General features: G+C 38.8%; 1 protein-coding gene across 2 annotated transcripts; it reads right to left on the reverse strand.

Annotated features, from left to right (window-relative positions):
• Window positions 1–1,032: 1,032 nt before the first annotated feature.
• On the reverse strand, window positions 1,033–16,174 carry lrrc15 (leucine rich repeat containing 15). 2 transcript variants are annotated; one of them, XM_077014769.1, is made up of 2 exons: window positions 15,960–16,173; window positions 1,033–3,681 (listed from the first exon to the last, which is right to left on the reverse strand). In XM_077014769.1, exon 2 carries the CDS (start codon window positions 3,671–3,673, stop codon window positions 1,634–1,636), a length of 2,040 nt encoding a protein of 679 aa, XP_076870884.1. In that variant the 5' UTR covers window positions 3,674–3,681; window positions 15,960–16,173; the 3' UTR covers window positions 1,033–1,633. The 2 variants fall into 2 exon arrangements, with proteins under 2 accessions (XP_076870884.1, XP_076870885.1); XM_077014770.1 differs by lacking the exon at window positions 1,033–3,681 and adding an exon at window positions 11,454–13,999 and having other exon boundaries at window positions 15,960–16,174.
• Window positions 16,175–27,525: the final 11,351 nt, after the last annotated feature.

Below are 27,525 nucleotides of genomic sequence, written 5' to 3' on the forward strand. Positions count from 1 at the left end.
AATAAACGTGACAGTGTGTTTCAAACGGAACACCGCCTCTTTATTCATTGCGCACTTAACGTGACACTGTCCATGGATCACTGCTCAGAATATGGTAAAGTACACAGACATAAGAGGGACTGATTATTGATGGTCATACACCTGCAACTCATTTAATAGAGTGTTTTTGTTCATAGAATTTAAGAACTTATAAACTATATAGTATATACTATATATTAGTACTGTAAGCACGCTGATAAATGCCTTTTGGCCAAGTCCTGTAAATCCATTGCATGGTATAGAAGTGCTGTCTGACAGCTTTGATTAATAATAAGTTTTGTATCAAAACTGTTCTGTTATGCAATGATTAGATGGTCCAGACTGGTACAATGAGGGCTCCAAGGTGGTGGAATGAACTTCCCTTGTGTGTCCGAACATCGGAGTCACTTGCTGTCTTCAGACGCCGACTGAAGACCCACCTCTTTCAAGTGCACTTTGCATAATTATGCATTGTCTATTGTACTTTATCGTCTCTTTCCTCAGGTATTGTGCATAATTGGGTTATAGGAATTGTTTACTGTCTTTTTCCTCAGGGGATGTGTATATTCAGGTATAATTGTTAGGTATCATTTGACTTTCGTCTAGTGGTTTTTCCAGCTTAGAGTACCTTGTGTTCAGGACTATCTATTCTACCTTGGAGATTCCAAGCAACTACATAGCACATTTGTAAGTCGCTCTGGATAAGAGCGTCTGCTAAATGCCATAAATGTAAATGTAAATGTTATCACCCTCTAAAATCAGAGAATGTGTGAATGTGACAAAGCATACACACTGTGTTGTTTTATGAAAACAGCTCATCATAGATATTGCATTATAGTTTTGATAAATATTCTAATTACAAATGATTTCACTCCACAGAACACAAATGATTCCACAAAATAGAATGGCCTCTCTTATGTAATCCTTCCATTCTGTAAAATTGTTTATTTTTTCATGAAATCATTATATAATGTAAAGAAATTGATCACAAATGGTTATTGGTTAGTAAAATCTTACACTAAATAATAAATTAAAATGTGATACAGCAATGAGAAGACAGATAATCTACATTTGTTTTTTTTTTACATCATATTATTTTTGTGATGTAATGGTGAGCTGTTATAATCACCACATGAAGTAACATCACTCATGTTTTCAAACATTTCCTCCTCAGAATGTTTTTGGAATTGAATGAATGTTCAATTTATATAGCGCCTTTCAGGATACCCAAGGCGCTTTACAATTTTAACATAGGTACAAGTCTCAGACAACCAATCACACACACACCAGCGAGAATCAGCAGCCAATTGCGCACAGCATACTCTCTACCAGGATTCACAGCCCTCTGAGGGACTGATTGGGGTGCAAGAAGGGTGGAGAGAGGACAGACTTTAGTGGCAGAGCACCATCCACCACTGGGCATACAAGCGCACACATTCATGCACAGACACTCAGACAACTACTTTTTATTCCAGGTACACATAAATGAAGTTCAATAATAAAGATATTACAATAAGTTGCCCTCCCTCATATGATCATCTCTGTATTTATTTTAAGCATTTTTTACATAACAGCAATGTTGGAAATTTACGTAGTTTCCTACAGAGCCACAGTTTCAGTCTCCTACACTAGTCTCAGTACAATTGATTTCTTGTAGGGGAAATGATTCAAGCTGGCTGTTGTGAATAGTCTCTCTCTCTGAGAGCGAATGATATATGAAATGTATGAACATAGCTAGCAACACTGTACAGCAGATCTCCAGCAACAACACTGTGGTATAGGAAATCATCAAAGCTTTAGTCGATGGGGATCTGGCAACCTGAAAAAAGGAATACATGCTGAAAGCTGGATGCTGAGAGTATGGAACACCAGTATAAATGATAGCTCTGGCTTTGGTGAAACCAGGTCTTGTTTTCCTGGTGATGGGGCTGATTGAAATAAGGAATGTGTTGGTTGTTGGTACTTTTATCATGTTCTGGGCTGTAGTAACAGTAGACATTAAATTTGTTGCCACAGTCATAGTGATTGGATTTGTTATCAGAGCTGATGTGGCTGTTGACAGAGTTGTTGACAGACTTGAAGTAATTGTAGGAGTATAAGTAGTGATGAAAGAGGTGTTGGCATTTGAGGGGGACAGAGTTATTGGTAGTGTAGTTGGTGTTGTTGAAGTGGCTGTAGTGGTTGGTAAGACTGTGGTTGTTGTCAGGACTGTTGTTGGTGTTGATAGAGTTGTTGGTAGTGCAGTTGGTGTTGTTGAAGTGGCTGTAGGAGTCCTGATAGTCTGTACAGTGGTAGTGGCAGTTGTGGGGCATATCAATTGATCAGCTTCCAAAGAAAGGATAGGTTGGTTTTCCAAACTCTCAGGGTGATCACAGACTGGTGGAAAGGATGATGGTATCTTTTCCTTATTGTCTTGTATCCATATGTAGAATGGTAAAAGATTGCAGTCACAGTGCCATGAGTTGTTGTTCAAATACACCTTACTGAGTTTTGGCAGATAACTGAAAATTTCTCCAGGAAGAGTGGTCAGGAAATTGTTAGCCAGATTCAGAGTTGACAGAGATTGTAGATGTGAATCTACATCCACTAAATCCTCTGGTTTTAGTGATTTAATTGTATTTTTCTGAAGATTAAGGTAGGAAAGTTGTTCAAGACCCTCAAAATATTTTCCAGAGAGGTTTGAAAAATGATTAGAGGATAGATCTAATTTCTTAAGATTCTTAAGTGGGCTAAAAACCCCTACAGGCAGGTATGAAAGATTATTGTGTTTTAGGTCTAATTCAGTTATTTTCAGTGTGTTTCCAAAAAGGACAGATGGGAGACTGGTCAGCTGATTGTGGTGCAAAGATAAAGTCTTAAGAGCAGAAAAATCCACAAAAAGCTCAGGAGGAAGTTCGGTTAAGAGATTATTGTCCAAAAGTAGTTTTGTCAGTTTGTTTTTATGTGGAAATAAATTTGATTGTATGGATGTAATTTTGTTGCCATATATATATATTTCATTCAGGTTCTGGAGATGATCAAAAATTCCATCAGGCATAGATGTCAACTCATTTTGATAAAGCCTAAATACTTGCAATGTTCTGAGCTTTGAAAAAAGGGATGCTGAAACAGAAGTAAGCTTGTTTTTGGCAAGATGGAGCTCTTGAAGATTCTCCAAATTATCAAATGTTTCCTCTTCAATTGATGAAATCTTATTCATATGTAGTTGGAGTTTTACAAGCTTTTGTGTATCATCAAAAAGACCCTTTTCTATCCTCTGAAGTCTGTTTGATTTCAGGATCAAAATTTTAAGGTTGGTAAGATCTTTAAAAACTCCAACGGGTAGTGATGTCACATTGGTTCCTGAAATCTCAATACTAAGAAGATTGTGTAAACCTTCAAATGCACCTTCTTGTACTGTAACTGTGGATGTACCAAGAAATTCCACTTTCTCTAGTTGAGGGTTTTGGGAAAATGCTCCTTTTGGTATTACATGAATATCACTACCAAGAAAGTACACCTCTTTGATTACATTTTCCATTTTTTCAGGAATTGCTTTCACATCTTTGTCGTAAATTTTTGCACCTGGTTTGAGTTCAGCAGTATTTGCATAAAAACAAAGCAAATGCAAATAAAGCAGAATGTAGATGTGCAGACTTTCTCTTCTTGTCAGCATGTTTTGACCTGCAAATGAATGAACAGGCATACTTAATTTGTCGTATTTTAGTAGCAGTTCTTTCATAATGAAAATGTAGAAATACATCAGTACAATTCTATTACAATTCATGCACACATAAACACACGCTAAGATGGAGCTCTTGAAGATTCTACAAATTTTCAAAAAATTCTAATGCATTCCTATTCTGACTGTGGATATACTAGGATATTCCACTCTCTAGTGAAACTCCATCCATCATCTGAACCGCTTAATCCCACTAGTCGGGGTCACGGGGGGGCTGGAGCCAATCCCAGCATCTCCGGGCGAAGGCAGGGTACACCATGGGCAGGTCGCCAGTCCACCACATGGCCAACACACACTCACACCTACGGGCAATTTAGAGTGATCAATCAACCTAACACGCATGTCTTTGGACTGTGGGAGGAAACCGGAGTACCCGGAGGAAACCCACGCAGGCACAGGGAGAACATGCAAACTCCACACAGAGCAGCCCAGACCGAGAATCGAACCCAGACCGCCTTGCTGTGAGGCGACAGTGCTAACCACCACACCACCATGCCACCCCTAGTGAAACTCACTCTTAAGAAAAAACATCTCTTTGATTACATTCTCAATTTTTTAGGAATTGTAAATTATTTTATATGGCTCCTATGCATAAAAATAAAGCAAATAAATATTTTTACAATTTTCAATAGTGTGCACTTTTTTTACTGTAATCTTGATTCTGTCAAAAGCAATCTTTGTCTTTATCATTGGCGTAGGAACCGGGGGGGGGGGGGGTGATGGGGGGGGGGGGTGTACGTGTTCAGAAATATCCCGCACTCATAGATTCACTGACCCGAGCTCTCGCCTCGCTGCAGTGGCGGGTAGTTTGCACCAGCATTAAACGCGAGGTTAGTGATAAGAGCAATGAAGAGCTAACCATTTAACCATATATAAGACAATAAAACAGTTTTATTGTAATGTGCTGTTATGGTAAGGCACTAGGAGGGTTGTGGTTAGCTAACGCTAATTCTACTACTAATATTAACGCTTGTCAGAAAGCTCTCTGAAATGTAGTTACATTACTCTCTGGCCAGGTCCGAAACTGCAGAGTGCTACTACTACACTGAATGTGTAAAAAATAAAATATAATAAATAAAACAAATAAACAAACAATAAAATAAACTAGATAGGCAAAGTTTGTGAACAAACTTTATGTTGGCTTGCAAAGCAGTCGAAACGCTGTTTTGAATGTTGATGGCCTAATGTTAAAGGTTGTTTTAATGTTATCATTGTTAGATTATGTTGCGGTTAAGGAGTAGTTTAGGTGTTTGGGGTAATTACTGCTGAGGGGTAATTGGGTGTCGGGTAGTTGACATTGAGGGGTTATTGACCTGTTGGGGTTATTGTTGATGATAGCTTTAAAGATTTCTGTGTAGTATCTGTTAAAAGCTTGTTTAGATGTTGTATTTGTTGTTGAGGGGCAATTACCTGTGGTGGGGCAATTACTGTTGAGGGGCTATTGCCATTGGGGTAGTTAATGCAGATGTATTTGATATTGTTGAAGGCTATTCGTTTAATGGTGTTGTTGCGGTTAATAGGTAATATAGCTGTTTGGGGCAATTACTGCTGAGGGGTAATTGGCTGTGGGGTAGTTGATATTGAGGGGTTATTGACCTGTTGGGGTTATTGTTGTTGATGGGTATAAAGATTACTGTGTAGTTCCTGTTAAAAGCTTGTTTAGATGTGAAATGTTTTGTTGAGGGGGTATTTACCTGTGGTGGGGCAATTACTGTTGAGGGGTAATTGGGTGTGGGGTAGTTGACATTGAGGGGTTATTGACCTGTTGGGGTTATTGTTGTTGATAGCTTTAAAGATTTCTGTGTAGTTCCTGTTAAAAGCTTGTTTAGATGTTGTATTTGTTGTTGAGGGGCAATTACCTGTGGTGGGGCAATTACTGTTGAGGGGCTATTGCCATTGGGGTAGTTAATGCAGATGTATTTGATATTGTTGAAGGCTATTCGTTTAATGGTGTTGCGGTTAATAGGTAATATAGCTGTTTGGGGCAATTACTGCTGAGGGGTAATTGGCTGTGGGGTAGTTGATATTGAGGGGTTATTGACCTGTTGGGGTTATTGTTGTTGATGGGTATAAAGATTACTGTGTAGTTCCTGTTAAAAGCTTGTTTAGATGTGATTTTTTTGTTGAGGGGGTATTTACCTGTGGTGGGGCAATTACTGTTGAGGGGTAATTGGCTGTGGGTTAGTTAAAATTGGGTTGTTGTTCAGTTATACAGTTAATACTGCTGCAGGGACTGAGGGAGAGAAGAGGTTCCGTGCGTGTGTGCTCCATCTGCTCTATCTGCCCCATCTGCCCCTCTGATCCATCTGCCCTTCTGCCCCATCTGCTTTATCTGCCCCATCTGCCCGTCTGCTCCATCTGCCCCGCTGCTCTACCTGCCCTGCTGCTCTACCTGCCCCATCTGCCCCTCTGCTCCATCTTCCCCATCTGTTCCTCTGCTCCATCTGTGTGTGTCTGTGTGTAGTGGGTATGAGAGAGATGCATGTGTGTGTGCGTGCGTGTGTGGGGGGAGGGGGAGACACATTCAACATAACCGACACCACTCTGAGTGGAGGATCCTCGTTTAATGTGATTTGCACCCTCCAAACAAACGGTCGTAGTTCGGGACCTGTTTAACTTATCGCTTAACCGAAGATATTGTATGAGAGAGGACCCCTGGCTGATCATTTTGGTGTAATTTGTGTGTTGATTGACCCAATATTGTCTGATTTATGACAAGTTAAACACAGAGGCAAATTGTGAAAAATCCCTTAACTGAAACACGGTCTCTGCCACTGTAGACGCCTTGTTTAATGTGATTTGCACCCTCCGAACAAACGGTCGTACTTCGGGCTCTATTTAACGTATCGCTTAACCGAAGATATTGTATGAGAGAGGACCCCTGGCTGATCATTTTGGTGTAATTTATGTGTTGTTTGACCTAATATTGTCTGATTTATGACAAGTTAAACACAGAGGCAAATTGTGAAAAAGACAGTTCTGATTTTGAGAAATTAACATGGGAGTTAATGGGGCAGTTTTCTGTGTCTAGTGCCAAACAAATGCTCATAACTCTAAAAGTAATTGATAAAATGATTAGATATTTTGGCGTGCCAGAAAGGACAAATATCTCTCTCATTTAAAATTTAAATGGAGCTTCTAGATGAAAGTGGAAGGAATTTACAGCTGTTTATCCAGGAGATTTTTCATGACAGCACACTAACGGGACATTTCTGAACATTCCGCCATTCATTCTCTATGGGAAAAAGTCAACTTTGAGGACTTGTCCTGAGGACACCGTATGTCCGACATGTCCCAAAAGCACAAGCACACTTCTTCCATATGAGATCTGTGAACCTGCCAATTTTCAAGGTTCTAGCTCAAAAACTGCGACCTGTGAAAGTTACCGAAAACTCGAATAGAATAATAATAAGAAGAAGAACTAGAAAGTAAAGTTTGTGAACAAACTTTAAGTTGGCTTGACAAAGCTTGTTGTAACAGCATGAAGACAATGTTAAGTATGTTAAATGATAATAGTTGGTCCCAGAAAAGCATAGTAGTTCAATAAGGACAGCAAATATAGTTGTTTTATCTTACCAGCTGAAACAGTTAAAAATTCAATGGTTTCTTATGGGAGGATGGAGGGATGAAAACGAATGAATAGAAGAAAAAACTGTTTAAAACCATGTAAGACCATATTTAGTATATTTACAGTTGAGTGAGTACAGCAGTTTTAGTTGTTCTATCCATACATCTGGTGGAGTTATAAAACCAATTGAATCATATGGGAGGATGGAGGGATGAATGAAATGATAGAAATGGCAGATGGACAAATGGCATCGATATGAAATGCAGCTCAATGGTTGGTATCAGCTATTGAGTAATTTTACCAAGTTTGATCACTGTATCTTGAAAATTAAGGCAGTTAGTAAATCAATGGGTTACTATGAGAGTATGGAGGGATGAATGAAATGATAGAAAGGGAGGATAGACAAATTGCATCAATATGATATTCAGTGTAGTGCTAGGGATCAGCTACTGAGTCATGTCACCAAGTTTGATCACTGTATCTTGAAAATTAAGGATTTGAATAAATCAATGGTTTCCAATGGGAGGATGGAGGGATGAATGAAATGATAGAATGGGAGGATAGACAAATGGCATCAATATGATATTCAGGGCAGTGTTAGGGATCAGCTACTGAGTCATTTCACCAAATTTGATCACTGTATCTTGAAAATTAAGGATTTGATTTAAATCATAGGTTTCCAATGGGAGGATGGAGGGATGAATGAAATGATAGAATGGGAGGATAGACAAATGGCATCAATATGCTATTCAGTGCGGTGCTAGGGATCAGCTACTGAGTCATGTCACAAGGTTTGATCACTGTATCTTGAAAATTAAGGATTTGATTAAATCAATGGTTTTCAATGGGAGGATGGAGGGATGAATGAAATGATAGAATGGGAGGATAGACAAATGGCATCAATATGCTATTCAGTGCGGTGCTAGGGATCAGCTACTGAGTCATGTCACAAGGTTTGATCACTGTATCTTGAAAATTAAGGATTTGATTAAATCAATGGTTTCCAATGGGAGGATGGAGGGATGAATGAAATGATAGAATGGGAGGATAGACAAATGGCATCAATAAGATATTCAGTGCGGTGCTAGGGATCAGCTACTGAGTCATGTCACAAGGTTTGATCATTGTATCTTGAAAATTAAGGATTTGATTAAATCAATGGTTTCCAATGGGAGGATGGAGGGATGAATGAAATGATAGAATGGGAGGATAGACAAATGGCATCAATATGCTATTCATTGTGGTGCTAGGGATCAGCTACTGAGTCATGTCACAAGGTTTGATCACTGTATCTTTAAAATTAAGGATTTGATTAAATCAATGGTTTCCAATGGGAGGATGGAGGGATGAATGAAATGATAGAATGGGAGGATAGACAAATTGCATCAATATGATATTCAGTGCGGTGCTAGGGATCAGCTACTGAGTCATTTCACCAAGTTTGCTCAATGTATCTTGAAAATTAAGGTAGTTATGAAATCAATGTAATCCTATGGGAGAATGGAGGGATGAAGGGATGAAAAAAGAACAAAGAGAAGAAAATAAAAAGCTGTTTTAGACCATATAAGACCATATAACATCATGTTTAGCATATATACGATTGAATTGGAATAGCATTTTTAGTTGATCTATCTAAACAGCTGATTGAGTTATATTAGTTGTTTCCAATGGGAGGATGGAGGGATGAAGGAATGAAAAAAGAATGAATAGAAGAAAATAAAAAGCTGTTTTAGACCATATAACAGCATATTTATCATATTAACTGTTGAATCAGTACAGCAGATTTAGTTGTTCTATCTATACATCTGATTCAGTTATATCAGTAGTTTCCAATGGGAGGATGGAGGGATGAATGAAATGATAGAATGGGATGATAGACAAATGGCATCAATATGCTATTCATTGTGGTGCTAGGGATCAGCTACTGAGTCATGTCACAAGGTTTGATCACTGTATGTTGAAAATTAAGGATTTGATTAAATCAATGGTTTCCAATGGGAGGATGGAGGGATGAATGAAATTATAGAATGGGAGGATAGACAAATGGCATCGATATGCTATTCAGTGCGGTGCTAGGGATCAGCTACTGAGTCATGTCACAAGGTTTGATCACTGTATCTTGAAAATTAAGGTAGTTATGAAATCAATGTAATCCTATGGGAGGATAGAGGGATGAAGGGATGAAAAAAGAACAAAGAGAAGAAAATAAAAAGTTGTTTTAGACCATATAAGACCATATAACAGCATGTTTAGCATATATACAGTTGAAATGGTATAGCATTTTTAGTTGTTCTATCTAAACAGCTGATTGAGTTATATTAGTTGTTTCCAATAGGAGGATGGAGGGATGAAGGAATGAAAAAAGAATGAATAGAAGAAAATAAAAAGCTGTTTTAGACCATATAAGACCATATAACACTATGTTTAGCATATATACGATTGAATTGGAATAGCATTTTTAGTTGTTCTATCTAAACAGCTGATTGAATTATATTAGTTGTTTCCAATGGGAGGATGGAGGGATGATGGAATGAAAAAAGAATGAATAGAAGAAAATAAAAAGCTGTTTTAGACCATATAAGACCATATTCCCCCAATGTGTAATATATATAGAGCTTAGTCAGTACAGCAGATATAGTTGTACTACCTATACAGCTGATGTAGTTATAAAAGCAATGTATTCCAATGGGAGAATGGAGGGATAAAAAAAGGATGAATAAAGAATGAGTGGTGAAAAATAATTGTATCTTTATTGACATCTGACCAGATGTACTATATCTAGTGATTTTGGTGGTAATAGCATATAAAACATATGAGCAAGAAGGCATTGAATAATGAATGGAAGTGAATGGGTGAAAAAGAAGGGATGAAAAATAAGTGATAAAAGAGTGATATAGTTGTGAAAAGTAGTTGAATCATTTCTATCCATCCCTGGACCATGCTTATCGATTTTGGTGGATTTATCTTGAGATCTGATAAAATGAGAGCAGTTTGAAAATTGTCCCCATGAAAGTCTATGGGAAAAATGGCTCGGTTGGAGGCATAAAAAGGGTGGAGGCAGGTGGTGTATCTTTCTATAAAGCAGTAGCACACTATTCTGATATGGGGCGGAGGTTCCTACAAAGTTTGGTGGTTCTATCTTAAAAGCTGTGGACGAAATAGCTGTCTAGTTTTTTACGAGGGGGAATAATAATAATAATAATAATAAGAAGAAGAATAAGAAGAACAGCAAGTTGGCTTTGTCAAGCCAACTTAATAAGAAGAATAGCGAGAACAAGATGTTGGCTGCTTCGCAAGCCAACATAACAATAAAAGGACACCACGGTTTGAAATGCGTTCAGTAGTGCAGTATGTAATGTTCCAGGGTGTGCTGTTTGGGACACAGCCTTGCTGTCTAACATTAATGTTAGTCTTGTCTAGTCAGGAAACCTTAACATACATTTTTTGTCATTTCATTTCAGCATGCCACCAAAGAAAAAATAAAATAAAACCACAGGACACAACACTGTTTTAAAAGCCTATATGCTATATGTGAAATAATCCATATATTGCATGCAGAATTTATTTAAAGTTGTGGACAACATTATCGTGTATTATTGAGTATCTTGTTTAGTTTATAAAGTGCTCTTTAATTTGGATTTATCTAATAATAAACACAAAATAAATACAGAAAATGTTGTATTTTGTTTATTTATTTATTTGCAATTTACCATAATTCCACAAATGTTCTTATTCTTATTTCTTTCTTTTCAATTGTGATTTTTCACCACTTTTTGCCCATCTGTGCAGTTAGAACACACACTCACACACACTAGTGTTTACTAGGGGTCTGTGGTGCACACGTGCCCAGAGCGATGGGCAGCCCTAGCTCGGTGCCCAGGGAGCAGTTGGGGTTAGGTGCCTTGCTCAAGGGCACCTCAGTCATGGCCTTGGGCCTGGGAATCGAACCCATGACCCTCCCATCACAAGACCAGTTCCCTACCAACAGACCATGTTCAACGTCACTATACATACAGTGATTAACTACCTTACCTACAGTGGAATCAGTTTATGGTAATATTTTAGAGGATAGGGTGGGCTTTGATTTGATAGCAAATGTGTCCCCCCCCCCCCCCCCCCCCACCCCACCCCCAAAATGTCAAACCCGCTCCTACGCCCTTGGTCTTTATCAATTCAAATATTTCAAATATTTTATGTAAAAACTTCCAACATGATAGAATGTTCATTTTGAGGCAATTTCTAGCATGTACTTTAGAGATATTATCACTTTGCCCCATTATTTCATCTTACATGTTCTCTGAGAAAAGAATAACAAACCCCGGAAATGAATGTTTCAGGACTTCTAGCTTAAGGCCAAGTAATCAGCAATCACTCACCATGTGCACCACTGCACTGTGGAACTGCTGCCCAATGATGATTATCTATTATGATGATAAAGTTATCTATTATTCTATCTATTGAATCTAAACATAGATACTTTCCTGTTTGTTTTGATGGACTTCTTGACATGTAGAATCAATTGAGATGCAACATCTAACTGACATTTTTGTCATGGAAGTAAGTTGACAGAAACAGAAAAGTGAAGCCTGCACAGCTTTGAGGTAAGAGATGGATACAAATAGTGATAGACTTTTAATTAGCCTTTAATTTGTAAAGTGTAAAATAGAATATTGAATGAAGTAACATTGAACATACTTTGTATGAACAAAGGAAATAAGCTAACAAAAAATATAAATACATTTTAAACTCATAAAACACTGCATTTAGGCTTAGAGATAATACTCAAGTTAATGGCTAATTAGCTAATAAAAACTAAGCCTATTAAAAAAGAAAAAAAATCTAAACCTATAGATAATATGATTTACATGTACCTAGTACTTAACAATTAGATATATATTGACAGTTATTCAATTTAAACTACATGAAATTATAGTGCCAAATTTCTCATAGTCTTCATACTAGTGCTACTACTACAACAACAACTACTACTATTACTACTACTACTAATAATAAAAATTAATAGTAATAATTAGCCGTTTTTATTCACATGACCACTGCATAACACAGCATGCCAGTTTTTTTGGCACACTGAAAAAAGGGAAATGCTTGTATACAAGACATTTAGACAGTTGAGTTTGGATTGTATTGACGATGTAAGTCTCTACTGCCCTGTTTGCTCTTCCTCCAGCAGACACATACAATGATACCAACAATTACTGCAGTGCAGATTACAGCAGTAATGATGATGTGCATCATTTTAGATATTACATCATATTTCTGATGGTTATCAACATTGTCATCAAGGTTAATTATACTGATATTGGTCAGGTGTGAGGGACTAAGGCACACGAGTGACGAGACATTTGTTACTTTTTCTGAATTCTGTCTCAGCCAGTCTCGAAGTGGTATGATGTCACTGTCACATCTCCAGGGATTTTCAGTAAGAACTACATTGTCAACCTTGGTTAGTGAGTGTAAAAGTTCCTGTGCTAAATGTGACAGAGTGTTATTTTGAAGCTCCAGCCGATATAAGGAGGAAATGCCATCAAGAAATTTTCCAGGAAGATAATGAATTTGATTGTTTTCTAATGAGATGTTGACTAACTTAGGCAGGCCTCGGAATAATCCTTCCTCAAGCCTTGTCAGACGGTTGGTGTGCAGTGAAATTTCTTCCAGCTCATGCAGTCCATTAAAGGCACCAGGGGACACATGGGAGATCTGGTTTCTGCTGAGCACCAAAAGGCGTACTTGGGTTAAATTACTGAACACATTTTCCTCAAGCCGGGTTAGCATGTTGTCATACAGCCACAGATCCTGGAGGGGCATTGGTCCAAAGGTCTTAGCAGACAGAGTCTGAAGCTGGTTGTCATAAAGTGAGATTTGGCGCAGACTGGGAAGATTTAAAAAGATGCCCTCCTGAAGCACAGATAAGTGATTATTCGAGAGATAAAGCTTCTTTAGCTTTGGTTGATGTGTGAATATTTCTGCGGGCAAATGTGTAATTACATTGTGCTGCAAATGCAAAGTCTCAATATTAATCAGATCCTCAAAAATGTTGGCTGGGATCTCTTTTAGCCTGTTCTCTTGAAGGAACAATAATTTAAGTTTGCTAAGACCACGGAAAGCTCCCCCATGTATTTGTCCAATGTTATTCTTTTGAAGCTTGATCTCCTCCAAGTGAATGAGACCCTCAAATAGCATTTCTGGAACAGAAGTGAGATTGTTGATGCTTAAGTCTAAAATCTTTAAAGCTTTTAGAGGGCTAAGCAGAGACAAAGGGAGATCTTTTAATTTGTTGTTGCTCAGTGTGAGGGATGTAAGTGATTGTAGATTCTGAAATAGGTTCTCTGGGAGAGAAAACAACTCTGTTCCTGTAAACCCTAAAGCAATAAGATTGCGTGTCTTGTCAAATGTGTGGGGTAGAACCTCACGTATTCTAGAGTCCTTGACAACAAATATTGTAAGAGCAATGGAAAATGCATCAACATCTGCTGGGTTCAGGATGGAAACACTTGCATTTGAAATATATACAACATTTGTAGTTGAAGGAATTGTGGAAGGAAAATCTTGAATTTCATGGCCTTGACAAAGAATTTGGTTTTTCCTGCATTGGCAATGCTGTGGACATCCCCAAACAATTGTATTCACTGCACAAAGGCCAAGAAGTATATATTGTCCTAGATCCATGGATCCTGTAAGGAAATGAAGGACATTTTGAAGTGACGTCAAAATAATAAAATTAATGTAGATGTTTAATGTAAAATTAATACTATAAACAGATAATTTTTTTAAGTAATAAAGTTTTCATGTTCTATTCTCTTCCTAGTGTCAAGAAAGTGCCTGTGAATTCAGTGAGGTAGACCTTCAAGCACATTTTAGCACATTTAGCAACATGTAGAGTTTAAGAAAATTAGAAAAAATTAGAAATGCTGACGCTTCAGATTAATTGTGCAAAAGTACTCCATAAGAATCTGAATGAGCAAAAGTGTTTGAATACACTATTTAGGCCTGATATGGTTTTCCTGGTGAATTCTGCAGCTCTTTGTCATCAGTAGATCCAGATTCATTGTACAACACTGTAATTCTAACTCAGCACCATAAGTCACTGCACATTGTTAAAACCATGTGGTGATCAATATTAAAATGAGACCATGAAGTATGTCTCTTGAGCACATGAAAACATAGAGTCAAAGTTTCTAGTATTCCATCTACTAGAAAATTAGATCAAACCACAGTAATGCTGTCATAAGTCAGATCTCTGAAGTCATAACCAGGAAAAACAACAACAAAAAGACAAATAACACTCCCTCCCCTTCTCCACCAGACCAAGACACAGGGCTCTCAAGTCTCATGCATTGAGCGTGTGACACATGCATTTGACCGTCTTCACACGCTCACACGCCACATTTCCGATTTCACACGGCGAGAAAAAAAATCTAGTTTATTTACCTCCGATCCATATCTATGTCGCCCTCCACTGGCGATCGATCGCAATATACAAACAACCCCCCGGCCCCCCCCCCCCCCCCCCCCCCGCTCAACAACTCAGGTTCGCCACCCCCCCCCCCCCACTCAACAATTAACGTTCGTCAACAACTCTCACACTCTGACATGAATCCAAAACTTGACAGCCCTGCCAAGACACAAGTTACTGCTTACAAACTCACTAAAAGTTTTCCTGTTTGTAGTAGCACAATCAAAAATTCACCATAAAAACTGACCCAAAAAGGTAGCTACTGACAACCTGTATCGGTGCTCCTTGTGGAGAAGGTGGTTAGGCTGTGCTCCTTCCATGAATTGTCCCTACCTTTTTATTTGTCTCTCTTCTCATAAGTTGAAAGGTTCTCTGAAAGGTTCTCTCAAGCCTCTTTCTAACCTGTTTGTAGGTCCACCAAGCAGATATTTCAACTGACCTCTTTCAGTTGTATTCTATTTTTTTTTCTTTTTTTGGTAGATCGCTTATTATTACAGTGGTTGTTGTTGATAGTATTTGGGGTAGTTTGTCTAGTTTCAAGGAATCCATGTCTGAGTTAAGAGTTTGTATAGCTGTCTCTTCCAAAGCTACACTTGCATCTAAATTTAAAAAGTATTTTACTTATGAATGAAAGTTTTTTACATCAGCAGTTTTACATTTATATTGGAGACAGAAGAAGACAAATCAGCAACATTACAACAGGAAGACAGCAATAAAATGCCAAATGACTAAGTTCCTTCCTGTCTGTGCTGTTCTGTGCAGTTTCCAGCAAATATCCTTTAATTGCTTAAAAAGCACTAATCACATTTCCTTTCATCTAAAACAGAACACACAGGATTCAAACCATGTTTGCATGTAATGTTTAGATTTAGTAAGTTAGAAAAACCTCTTTCCATTAGTTCAGTTCCTCATGACCTAACAGTTTGATCTGAGAATATGAAAACATACTGTAAGGAAGACTGCGCTTCCTTAATTATCTTTTCCACTGAACCACATTACGAACAGAACCAAAATATTCTTCAGAAAAACTGTTTAAACAAATACATCGGCAATTGTTGTGATTTTCTTTTTACTTTGTAATAAATATTTTGCAAAGTACACTGTTTAAATCTACTGTTATTTTAGCACAGTGACTATTGTGTAAATTATAATTTTCAAATGTTGTTAATATACATTACCTTTGATAACTGCTCAGAGATATCAATACTCTTCTTTATTCTTCTCTATCCAGTTAAAATGGGTACCACTTTTATCTTGGAAACAGTTGAGATGTTTTCTTCAGATTCCAGTTAGAATTTATATGCTCTTCTAGTTATTCCCTGTACCATCCTCAAGTCAGTACAGAGAAAGTCCTTTCCAAACACTTTCAAAGGCTCGCCCATACTATTTGAAAATGTGTCAGGGGCTGTCAGTCCCCACCCTCTTGTAGGGCTTTAAAGAGGCAGAATGAACTTGATTCTAAGTATGCCTGAAAGACAGAGCTTCTACTTGATGTCTCTCCTTGGGCTTTTTGTGGAAGCTTTGTTAGACTTGCTTCAGTTAAAGTCCTTGCTCCCTGATGATATTTATGATGTACTGAACTTGTGGGTAGAGAAAAATGTTCATCAGAGCAAAAGCTCACATGACGTGTTAACCAAGACTTCACAAACTATAACAAAGATGCAAAAAAAATCTATTTAATTCTGAGGGATAAATTACATTACTGAGCATGAAAGAGCTGGGCACGCTGGAGTCAATGCGGATGGGCAGAGTCTGAGCTGTGGTACATTACATTGCATGACGACCAGCTACCACTTCAGTCACACAGTATCTATTTGGTATCTGCACTTTTCCTTCCACAAAACTGCAGTGCTACTAATGCTCAGTGTTAGTCCACACAAGGTTAGTCCACACAAGGCTCAGCTATAACAACAGAGCAAAAACAAAGCTTCTCCAGTTTCACTCTGTGGTCTGTCTCTCCTTATCATGCCTCAGCAATACCAGTTAGGGAGGGTGTAGGCTGCATGGTGTATATGACATGACTGATGTATAGCAGTAGATTTCAAGAGAAGCCGTTATTTCTATTGCTCCATAGGGCTGTGTGTGCATGTATGTGTGTGTGTGCGTGTGTGTGCACGCGTACATGTGCGAGTGCATTAGTGTGTATGCGTTTGTTGGCACTGTCTCATATATTTTGGTTTGTATGAGTATGACACATTTATTTGCACTTCTTCTCGGAATCCTTTTCTGTTGATTCAAAACAATTATCAGAGTGAATTACAACCACATTCTTAAAGATTTTTTGGAGGGTGTGGACCCATTGCAACAATAACAAAAAACACTGATCTAATACTGGAAAAGGAAACACAGTTCAGAAAAGGGCATGGTGCTTCAGTTTTAATCATGAGATTAAGAAGGAAAAACAGGAAGTACATGTATCACACCATGCTCCTAAAGTGACTGGCTCCTAAAATTGCACAAATACATTTACAGCACATCATTTTTAGTTGCCATCAATAACTTGCTATTTCATAAGCAAATAGCTATAGTTATCAACATCGCTGGAAAAGATCAGTATTATGTTCTTATGTAGCACAAAGATAAGCTTCACACAATGACTTATCATTTTTAACTACAACTAAGAGCTTCTTCTGCTTAGTGCTGCTGAAAAGGAAATTAGACTAACGACCTGTGAGTAAATGTCTCATGACATTATTATTCACATTCATGGCATCCATCTTCATGGAGTGCATCAGATTTCAGGAGGTTTTTTTTCAGGAGCTTTTGTGTGTTTCTTCTGTCTGTACTTTCCTGTTTCTCTAGGCTTGCGGTCCTGACCCCTTGGGGGATTGTGGCATGTGATTGTATCATCTTGCTATAACAATTAAAGGGCTGTAATGTGGGTTTTGTATTTGTATATTGCTAGATAATAGATAACTCATCACTAATTCTTTCTGCTTTGACTAAACCTATACTTAGTCATATGGCACAGCCCTTTCATGGTTTTATTCTTACTTAACAAATCGCTATCAGTTTGTAGAGCTCAATAATATTCCATCCAAACGTACAATAGTTAAATATGGGGTCCCGCAAGGCTCCATCTTAGGACCACTATTATTTACATTATATATGCTACCATTGGACACAGTTATAAACAAACATGGTGTCAATTTTCACTGCTATGCAGATGACACTCAACTTTACATATCAGCCAAACCTGATGACAAACTCAGTTTAGGAAAAATTGAGGCCTGTGTAAGGGATATTAAATGCTGGATGTCTCTAAACTTCCTCCAACTAAATGAGGACAAAACGGAAGTTCTCCTTGTGGGCCCTAAGGCCGCAAGACAAAAAATTCCAAATTTAATGCTTAATCTTGCAGACTATCCCATTACACCTGGCACAGTAGCCAAAAACCTAGGCATCATACTCGACTCCAACCTATCATTTGATAAATACATAGATAATACTACTAGGATAGCATTTCTACATCTCTGCAACATTGCCAAACTAAGAAATGCATTATCACAGGATGATGCAGAAAAAATTGTGCACGCCTTTGTTAGCTCTAGATTAGACTACTGCAATTCACTACTGTCAGGATGTTCAAATAGGAATCTAAATAAACTTCAAATAGTTCAAAATGCCGCAGCCAGAGTTCTGACCAGAACTAGAAAATTTCAGCATATTAGACCAGTCCTATCAGCCCTGCATTGGCTCCCAGTTAAATTTCGTATTGATTTTAAAATTCTATTATTAACATATAAAGCACTACACGGGCTTGCTCCTGAATACCTCCAACAACTTATTTCCTACTATGAACCCCCACGTCAACTAAGATCACAGGGTGCTGGTCTTTTATTAGTTCCACAAATTAATAAGGTAACAGCAGGGGGAAGAGCCTTTTCTTATAAGGCCCCCCAGCTTTTGAACACCCTCCCAAAATGCGTACGGGACTCTGACACAGTCACAATCTTTAAGTCTAGGTTGAAAACCCACCTATTTGGTTTAGCGTTTGATAATTAACATCCCCCCTTAGATAAAGGTACAGATCCAGGGGTTCATAGATGAAGGGTTTTATGGTAGACTGGGGCGCTGGTGCTGTCGTCCTGTCACTGCTCGTGGTCACTCAAGTTTGTTGACAGTGCAGTGGATGGATGCCATTGTCTCAGAATGCCCCCAAGCCTATGTTACCTTCTGGTTCTGCCTTTTTAGCTAGGCTGTAATAGTTTAACTTAATGCCGGAGTTGCTGCCACACTCCAGAAATGTGTTTAATTTCATCTGTCCTGTATATGTCCTCATACAGAGCTAATTTTCCCTGTTTTATTTTCTCCACATGGCTGCCCGCCTGCTCGAGGAAAAATGAGATGAGGAGAGGCAAGCGAGTTATCCAGTGCCAGCCACCTATTGCCTGACTGGATAAGCCTACACCATGATGGACAATACTACATCTTTTCCTTTTCTTTATTTCTTTCTGTCTAAATTGTTGTTGTTGTCATGGTGACCGGTGTCGGCCAGAGGAGGATGGGTTCCCCCCCTGAGTCTTGGTTCCTCTCAAGGTTTCTTCCTCATGCAAAAAACTAGGGAGTTTTTCCTTGCCACTGTCGCCCTTGGCTTGCTCACTGGGGGCTAGGACTCGGCACTTGTAAAGCTGCTTTGTGACAACAACTGTTGTAAAAAGCACTATATAAATAAAATTTGATTGATTGATTGATTGATATTATGTCTACCATTGCCAGGGGACTTAGACTGGGTATGGTTGAATCTTCCAGCAGCATAGTGACAGCAAAGTATTTCTCCACAATTTAATACACACATCTGGTAACATACAGAGTAACATAAGCCATCCTAATGGGAGTAAAACACAATACATTCCAGTGCAAGCTGTTTTGTTTTACAGGTAGTAAAATACAACACACATGTCAATAAGAGTACATTTAAAAAGCACAAGGACAACTAGTGACCCCTAATCTTACATATGATTACATTACGTTTACCACTAACTACGTTTACTACTTTTCTCTAGCAAAGTGATGGTGCTTGGTTCTGTGAAATAAGCTCAATGTGGATGTATGTGGATGTGGGCATTTCATCATCCAGAAACAAAAGATGATTTTCTATAAACTACATGCCCATTTCGCAAGTAATGTGTTTATTTCTCCTGCAGCCCACTGATGATTCATTGCTACTGTATTTCCTGGGCTCTTGTGCTTGTATTTATTTGTAAATGGTGGTAAGGTAGCTAAACAACTTTTTGACACTAGCACCACGCCCTTTGTCCACCTGCATCATGTAAACAGGCTTAAAACCACTTCAAGTTGTTTTGTCTGTCCCATTTAACCATTGTGTTTAACTGCATGGTTCTCATCTTCAGGTAGGTTTTCTACAATGAAAGTGTGTGTTTATTTTTCTTATAATACTGTTGCATTGACAAATACAGAAACTGAGAAACCATCATGGCTCGGAGGAGTGCATTATTAGCAGCAACAGAATGATCACAGCAATCTAGTGTAGCATTTTGAGTGTCCTTGCCACCCTCTGTCTGTCTGGCCGATGGCGCACCACCACGATACATTGCCTGCTGTTAAAATGAGAATAAACTACAATTCTGCACTAAACCCGAAGGTCGACTTGTCAAACTACACTAAACTACACACATTTTGTAGGCTCATGAAATAACATTATGGAAAAATATTGTCTCCTAGTAATGTTATTATTGACTGTCCTTTGGTTTGACAATGGAGATATATTTCAAACTCAAGGTTATGGAGTTTTTTATAGACAGTTAAAAAGGAATGAAAATTTATAAGATATGGACATTAATTATTTTGATCATTTTTACACACCCTTACACACATACACATTCATTGAAAATGCCTATCCAGTAGTGAACCAGTTCATTGTGAAATAGTTTACACTGTGTTGAAATCATTCACCAGGAATCTTGACCCATGCAGACAGGATAACGTTTTGCAGCTGCTGCAGATTAGATATAGGTATACTGACAAACTCAGAGCAACCTGTTACACCTTTCCCCCAAAGTACTCTATAGCAGGTATCACCAAATGGCGGACCGTGGTCCGGATCCGGACCCGAACGCCGTCCTGTCCGGACCCAATCACATTCCTGATTAACTGGATACGGACCCAAACGCCACCCCCCCCCCCCCCCCCCCCCGCTCAACAACAACTTTCGTTCGCCACCGCGGACCCGGACCTAAGGTCTGAGCTATCTGCCAAAAATGGACCGCGGAAAGATTTAATTGATTACCCCTGCTCTATAGGATCAGCATCTGGGGAATGTGAAGGCAAGGGAATCAAGGAAAACATGTTCCTGGAAAACGTGGTATGGTGCATTGTCTTGCTGAAAATGTCACAGTGCATTGGTAAGCCCACAATGCTTACATAAGCTCATCCATTGGTATAATCTGTGCCAGGAAAAATTCCACACCATTATATTACATCCAACTGCCTGAACTGTTGACACCTGTAAGGAAAGGCTCATTGATTCATGACCCAAATGTCACGAAGTTCAGGTCTTAAAAAAGGATCATTTGTAATGTTTGTATCATCCCCTTGATCTCATCAAGTCTGTTCTTTCACATAGCCTATTTTCATGTTTGTCACTTCATCTTTAGACCATAGGTAATGGCATTTTTGATATAACTGAATCCTCTTCCATGAATTCCATATAGTGTTAAAAGCTCACCAAGACACCGAGGTTTCTTTTTTCACGGCATAAATATTTAATATCTCCACTCCCTTAGTGACTGGAGATATAATGAAAAATGTCAATTGGATCATCAGAAGTGAGAACTTTGGGTTCTTTGGCTCCTTTGGGTTTAGTATATACTGTAGGTAGGAAGTGGACATCTTTTCTGAATTGGCTTTTTGAAATGTTTTTTACATCTGCTGTCTTTCTGTTTTTTGTGGCATTGGTCATTTTGAAAGTGTCATATTTTAACACTTTGTTGTTCTCTCTCAAGAGCTGTCTCATATTTTTTTTCTGAATTGTCTTCTGCAGAATGCTGGGGAGATTTTTACTGTTGCCTTTTATCCAAAATGTATATGTGAAAGAGTCTGTATAATATTACAACATATTGTTTAAGTGCAACTTTTAGTTTTTATGGTGATATCCAAAAATGAAAATTGTCACGGTGGGTCAGCCTGGACGCCACCAGAGGGGGCACACACACACACCTTCCCTCACACGCACGCCCACAACATCACAGAGCACATCCTCTCATTCCCGGACACTCCTTCCATCTCAATCACCCGAATACTGACACCTGTCACTTAATCAAGTGCAGGTAGTATTTATTCCCACAGGTGGCGCTGTCCAGTGCTGCTCATTCAGCCTGCACCCTCGCATTGCTTCGGAGAGGACCTGCTCTGCACTTTGACTGCTGCTTCCCATTGCTTTTGTTACGTTCTTCTTTCTTCTTTGTTATACTTATTGCATTCGTCCCGCCGAGTGGCCTGAGTATTTACGTTCGTTTACAATGGATAATAACACCAGTCACACTCAGCCTCTGCCTCCTGCTGCTTTTGTCCCGGCATCATAAAAATAAGTACTATTACTATTATAAGGGCTCTGTTCCCTCTGGTTCCCCCGGATCTGCGCTCCTTGACTGGTGGGGCGCTGTCCGGGGTCTCTCTCTCCCGCCTGTGGGGGCGGGCATGTGAGGGTTTCTAGGAAGTGCGGCTCTGGTACTCCACCGCTCCTTGGGGGGCCGTGGGCGGGTGGGATTCCCGGGTCTTTCTCTGTCCGCCTCTGGCCTCTGGGGGAATGTTGTCGCAGCTATCCACCCTGGCTGTTAAGTACATTCCATACATCTATCCTATGTTGCACTTTTAGGTTGCACATAAACACACACACTCACACACACCCATACATCGCACTCATTTGTACTATATGTATTTGGTTTACTTTCTGTTCTTCTTTGAAGTGGTCATTTGAGCTGGTTGCGTGTTTTATTTTATTATTATCATTATTCTTTGTCTTTTCCCTTTTTATTCTTTCTCTCCCCCTCTTTTCTTGGTCCACCTAACCCCAATATCACTTTGCACATTGTTATCACTATACTATATATTATACAGAATTGTTATAATTGCCATTTAATCTGTACATAAAAACAAAGTTGTCCTCCAAAGATGGGGGGGTGGAGGTGGGCCAAAAAAGTACTACATATTTCTTTTTTGAGTTTGTGTAGAGGCTTTACCAATTTAATTGATATGAACCTGTCAAAAAACATGAAAATACATACATTTTAGGATTGTAATTAAACTTTCACGGAGAAGCATCAGGCTTTATTACGTTGCATGAAATCTCATAAAATCTCAAAATCTTCAAAACCCATTTGTAGAATTGTAGTCTTTCTTTTGCATCTCTCTGAAAATGCTGTCTGAATGCTCGTGCTCTTTCCTATTCATCTGGAAGTCAGCTGGTCCACATCTCATTCATTTGAACATCAGCCATATTCATTGCTAAGGCGGTGCCAGATTGAATTGTGAGGAAAAATCACTGATTCTTCCATTACATGTGGCTCCCCTGAGGCTGGTCACCACAACCTGTTGAGCTGCCACTCACACAGCTCTCAACGTGATTAGACAAAAGCGTGGACTGCTCTGCTCTGACATCATCCCCCTGGGTCAACAGGAATGAAACCCTCCCTTCCCATTCAGAGTGTGAGTAGTTGTGGACTCCTGGCCAGCTGCACTAGCAGATGCATCTGCCTCCTATCAGGCTTATGAGAGCTTTAAGATGCTCTGCTGTATTACTTCAATATGATGGAGATAATGAATAAGGTCCATTTTTATTGCATTTGCCATCTGGATGGTAACGGTTGCTGTCTACCTGAACAGTGAATAACAGTCTTAATTAGGGCTCACTGCATGGCTACAGGAGTTTTTACCGCAGCACCAATCAAACAACAAATCACACTCCTTCTGTAATGTCAAACAATGTTAGCTTTGTTAATTTATTTATTTCAGAAACAGGACTTTCAATATGGCACCCTTGATTGATCATTACGCTGTTTAGGCCTGGTAGCAACACTGATGGACATATCTGACACTGTTTATTCGGCAATTTCTTACATTTTTCTGGTTTTCCGTTTCATAACTCAATTTTTTTTAATGGCGCTTTAAATGGCTGTAGCCAATAGGCAGTGCTGTTTGCACATGGCTGGCCTTTGTGATCATGTTAAGCAAATGCAAAGCAGCTGTCTGTGTAATTGCTTCAGCATGAAATTTGTCATACAGTCTGTTAATCATAATTGAATGGTAACATTTGCATTGCATTAACGATTTTATTTACTTTCTTATTAAACCCAGCAAGTTCTACCTGTTTAGTAATTAGAAACATTGATCAAGTGTTGAGGTTAAATGAGGAGGTGGATTACCTACCCCACACCACTTCTTGTAGAACCTATTTAGCTGTCTAATGATGACACTTTTGCCAGCAATGTTTAACGGTCATAGGTCATCTGTTTTGTTAGTGTGAATATCAAATTTGGCTACCTATGGGTTAATACTCAGCATGCTGTTCACACTACATGGATACTAATACCTAGTGTCATGGTAGGCTGTGCTCTGAGCACAGGGGAGACACCCACACCATGACATGTCATGACCACACCACTCCCCTGCTCTCAATCACCCACAAACTGACACTCCCCTCTAATGAGGGCATGTCAAATACCTGCCACCCCCCCCCCCCCCCCTTTTTTTTTTTCTTTAGCATTGATTAATGTGTTGCATTCTCATGCAAACACCTTTTTTCTACTATGGCTGTGGATGTATCAATACATTTTACTTTCTCTAGTTGTGGGTTTGTAATGCTCCTTTTGGTATCAAATTAATCTCATAAGTCTTGTTCTTCTCTGAAACCCGTATATAGATCAGTTAAGGTGACTGCAATGGCTTTATTTCACAGTACAGTCATTGACCCTTCCCTTCAGGCATGTGTATGTGTAGTCTGGGTCTGGTTATGTCCATGTATGTACTTCCTTGGGTGTGGTTATGTGTGCATGTTTTCATTCGTCACACCCATTCCGTTACTGTAATGTGTTGCACTTTGTTGCACGGTAATGATTTTTGATGTTGTGATGTTTCCTCGTCTTTGTTCAGAGTCCTCGCTGTGTGTGTGTGTTTGTTTGTGAGTTAGTTAGTTAGTTAGTGTTCTGTTTTCATGCTAGTGCTAAATGTGTGAGTTAGTTAATTAGTGTTCTGTTTTCATGCTTGTGCTAAATGTGCTACCACTGCTTGCTAAATAAAAGCCTGTTCAATGTATCACCTTATCTTGGCATCATGCCTTCTCCTTGTGTGATACTCTATCTCCTTTCTGAAAGCATTTTGTCTGTCCTTGAACCTCTGCATAAAACTCTCCCTCATGAATGTAACAGAGTAAAAGAATACTTATTTGACCATGCAAATGTACACAAGTAAGATTCTAATAACAACTTACTGTGTTACTGTGACAAATTACATTTACAAAGGTAAATATAGAGCATTACTCCCTAATCCTACCAATGTCGATACTAAACAGTGAATTAAAGACAGGGAAAGTCTGTCTCATGATCTGGTGGTAGGGAACTGGTCTTGTGACCAGACGGTCGTGGGTTTGATTCCCAGACCTGAGGCCATGACTGAGGTGCCCTTGAGCAAGGCACCTAACCCCAACTGTTCCCCGGGCTAGGGCTGCCCACCACTCTGGGCACGTATGCACCACAGCCCCCTAGTAATCACTAGTGTGTGTGTGTGTTCTAACTGCACAGATGGGTAAAAAGTGGAGGACAAATTTTGATTGCGGTGAAAAAAAATCACAATTGACAAATATGGCACATTTACATTTTACATTACATTTACAAGATTGTTTTTTTTTTTTCAGAATGAAAAATATATTATAGTTTCCTGATTGACTAGTGTACTTTGTAATGCATTGACTGACCAGATCTATGGCTTAAAATGTAGGGTATTATATTCCAGAACTACTAACAAGCACCTTTCATACACACTGGCAATTCAAAGTGCTTTACATAAGAAAAGAAAGATCATTACGACCCGAGGTCTATCACCTTGGGAAGGTGTTGCCCATAATTGTATATAAAAGGAACTTCATAAGAATCTGAATGAGTAAGAGTACAAAAAGGTTGCTGACATGGTTTTGCTGGTGAACTGTGCTGTCTGTGCCGTCTCTGACAGATCCAGATTCATTGTACGACATTTATATTCTGACTTTATGCCTTGGATGCTGCAAACTGCTGAAGCGATGTGCTGATCAATATGAAACAAGACTGTGAAGCCTGTTTCTTATTTTCTTGTTCTAGCCCTCTGCGTACGTACTGAAAACTGAATATCTGGAAACTGAGTGAACATGCCAGACATGAATGGCATCTAATGAAACTTTAAAGCAGAAATATAGAAAGTATAAACTCTGATGAAAGCACTGCAGTTTAAACATCTCTTGTGATATACATTATTTGCTTCCCCATATCTTCCAGTTCTCATATAAACATTGGCTAGTTATTATTTATGCATGAGTGTATGTATTTGGTTTTTGCTTTCCTTCTTGTCCAAATGGTTCCCCAATTATTACCATTTTTCACTTTGTGTAGCTTTAATGTATATTTGGATATTTCAAGCATGTTCTTGAGTGGTTCACAGCATCATGCCACCCTTCCTTCAACACACTACAACTCCCAGAATTCCACTCTCCCTTCTGCTAAGCGCCCAATTACATGCTCATCATCACCTGATTACTTAACCCACCTATTCCCCATTATCTATGTATATTTAAACCTAGCTGTTTCCTACATTCTCTGTGAAGTATTGTCACTCTTCGTTTGTGTGCCAACTAAGTGTTCTATCTACTTTATTGCTTTTCTGTTTATGATCTTGTGTTGCCTCCAGATTATGCCTTTTGCCCCTTTGGATTTATCACTTGTGTTTAGAATTTCTTGTTTTCATCTCTGCCTGTTTTTTACTGCTCTTTTGGATTCGCCTCAGGATATTGTATGTTTTGTTTGGCTCTGACCTTTGCTTGTTTGACTTTCTGACTTTGAATCAGAAAGTTTATTTGTTTAATGAAGGTATCTAATTTTGATCTGCAAGTGTCTGTCCATTCCTGCTACATTACACGCTGAAGCACCACCACCTCATTTCTTAACCCTGATGCATTACTAGCCAACTTGCACGTTTAATTGAGATGTCAGTTTACAATGATATAAAACACATCACCCATCTAGTAAAGATCCCACATTTTCTCTCTAGTTGACGTAAGGTGTATCCTTAGGTTTCAGACAGTTGGGAGGATATTTCCAGTGTTATCATCCATTCAGTACAATGCAGAGTCATTTTCAAACACTTTCTCAAACTTGCCCACATTATTTGCATGTAAGTCAGGGCTTGTTTAAGTTCCCAGCCTCTTGCAGGGATTATAAGAGGATGAATGATTCTTCATTATGACTTGATTCTGGTTATGTCAGAGAATGAGTGCTTCTTCATGTGGTTATTGAAAAATGTTTGTCAGCACCTGCTCAGGTGACAACGTAGGCTATACAAGCTGTACAAATAATGTTGTATAATGCTGTACAAAGAATTCTTATAGTTTGTGATGTTATCTTTTGCATGGAACATGCCATGTTTAAGGCCACATAATGAGTGAGCTAGGCTCACTGCACACAATTCTAATAAGAAAAGCTAAAAAATGCTGAATACACAGAAATAAGTGATGCACTAATTTATTTTAGTTTCTAAAAGCTA

This window comes from Brachyhypopomus gauderio, chromosome 8, assembly GCF_052324685.1.
Source record: "Brachyhypopomus gauderio isolate BG-103 chromosome 8, BGAUD_0.2, whole genome shotgun sequence".
Lineage (NCBI taxonomy): Eukaryota > Metazoa > Chordata > Actinopteri > Gymnotiformes > Hypopomidae > Brachyhypopomus > Brachyhypopomus gauderio.

What these genes read in the sequence shown, in the direction of transcription:
- lrrc15 (XM_077014769.1), bottom strand. Translation starts at nt 3,673, where the DNA reads ATGCTGACAAGAAGAGAAAGTCTGCACATCTACATTCTGCTTTATTTG.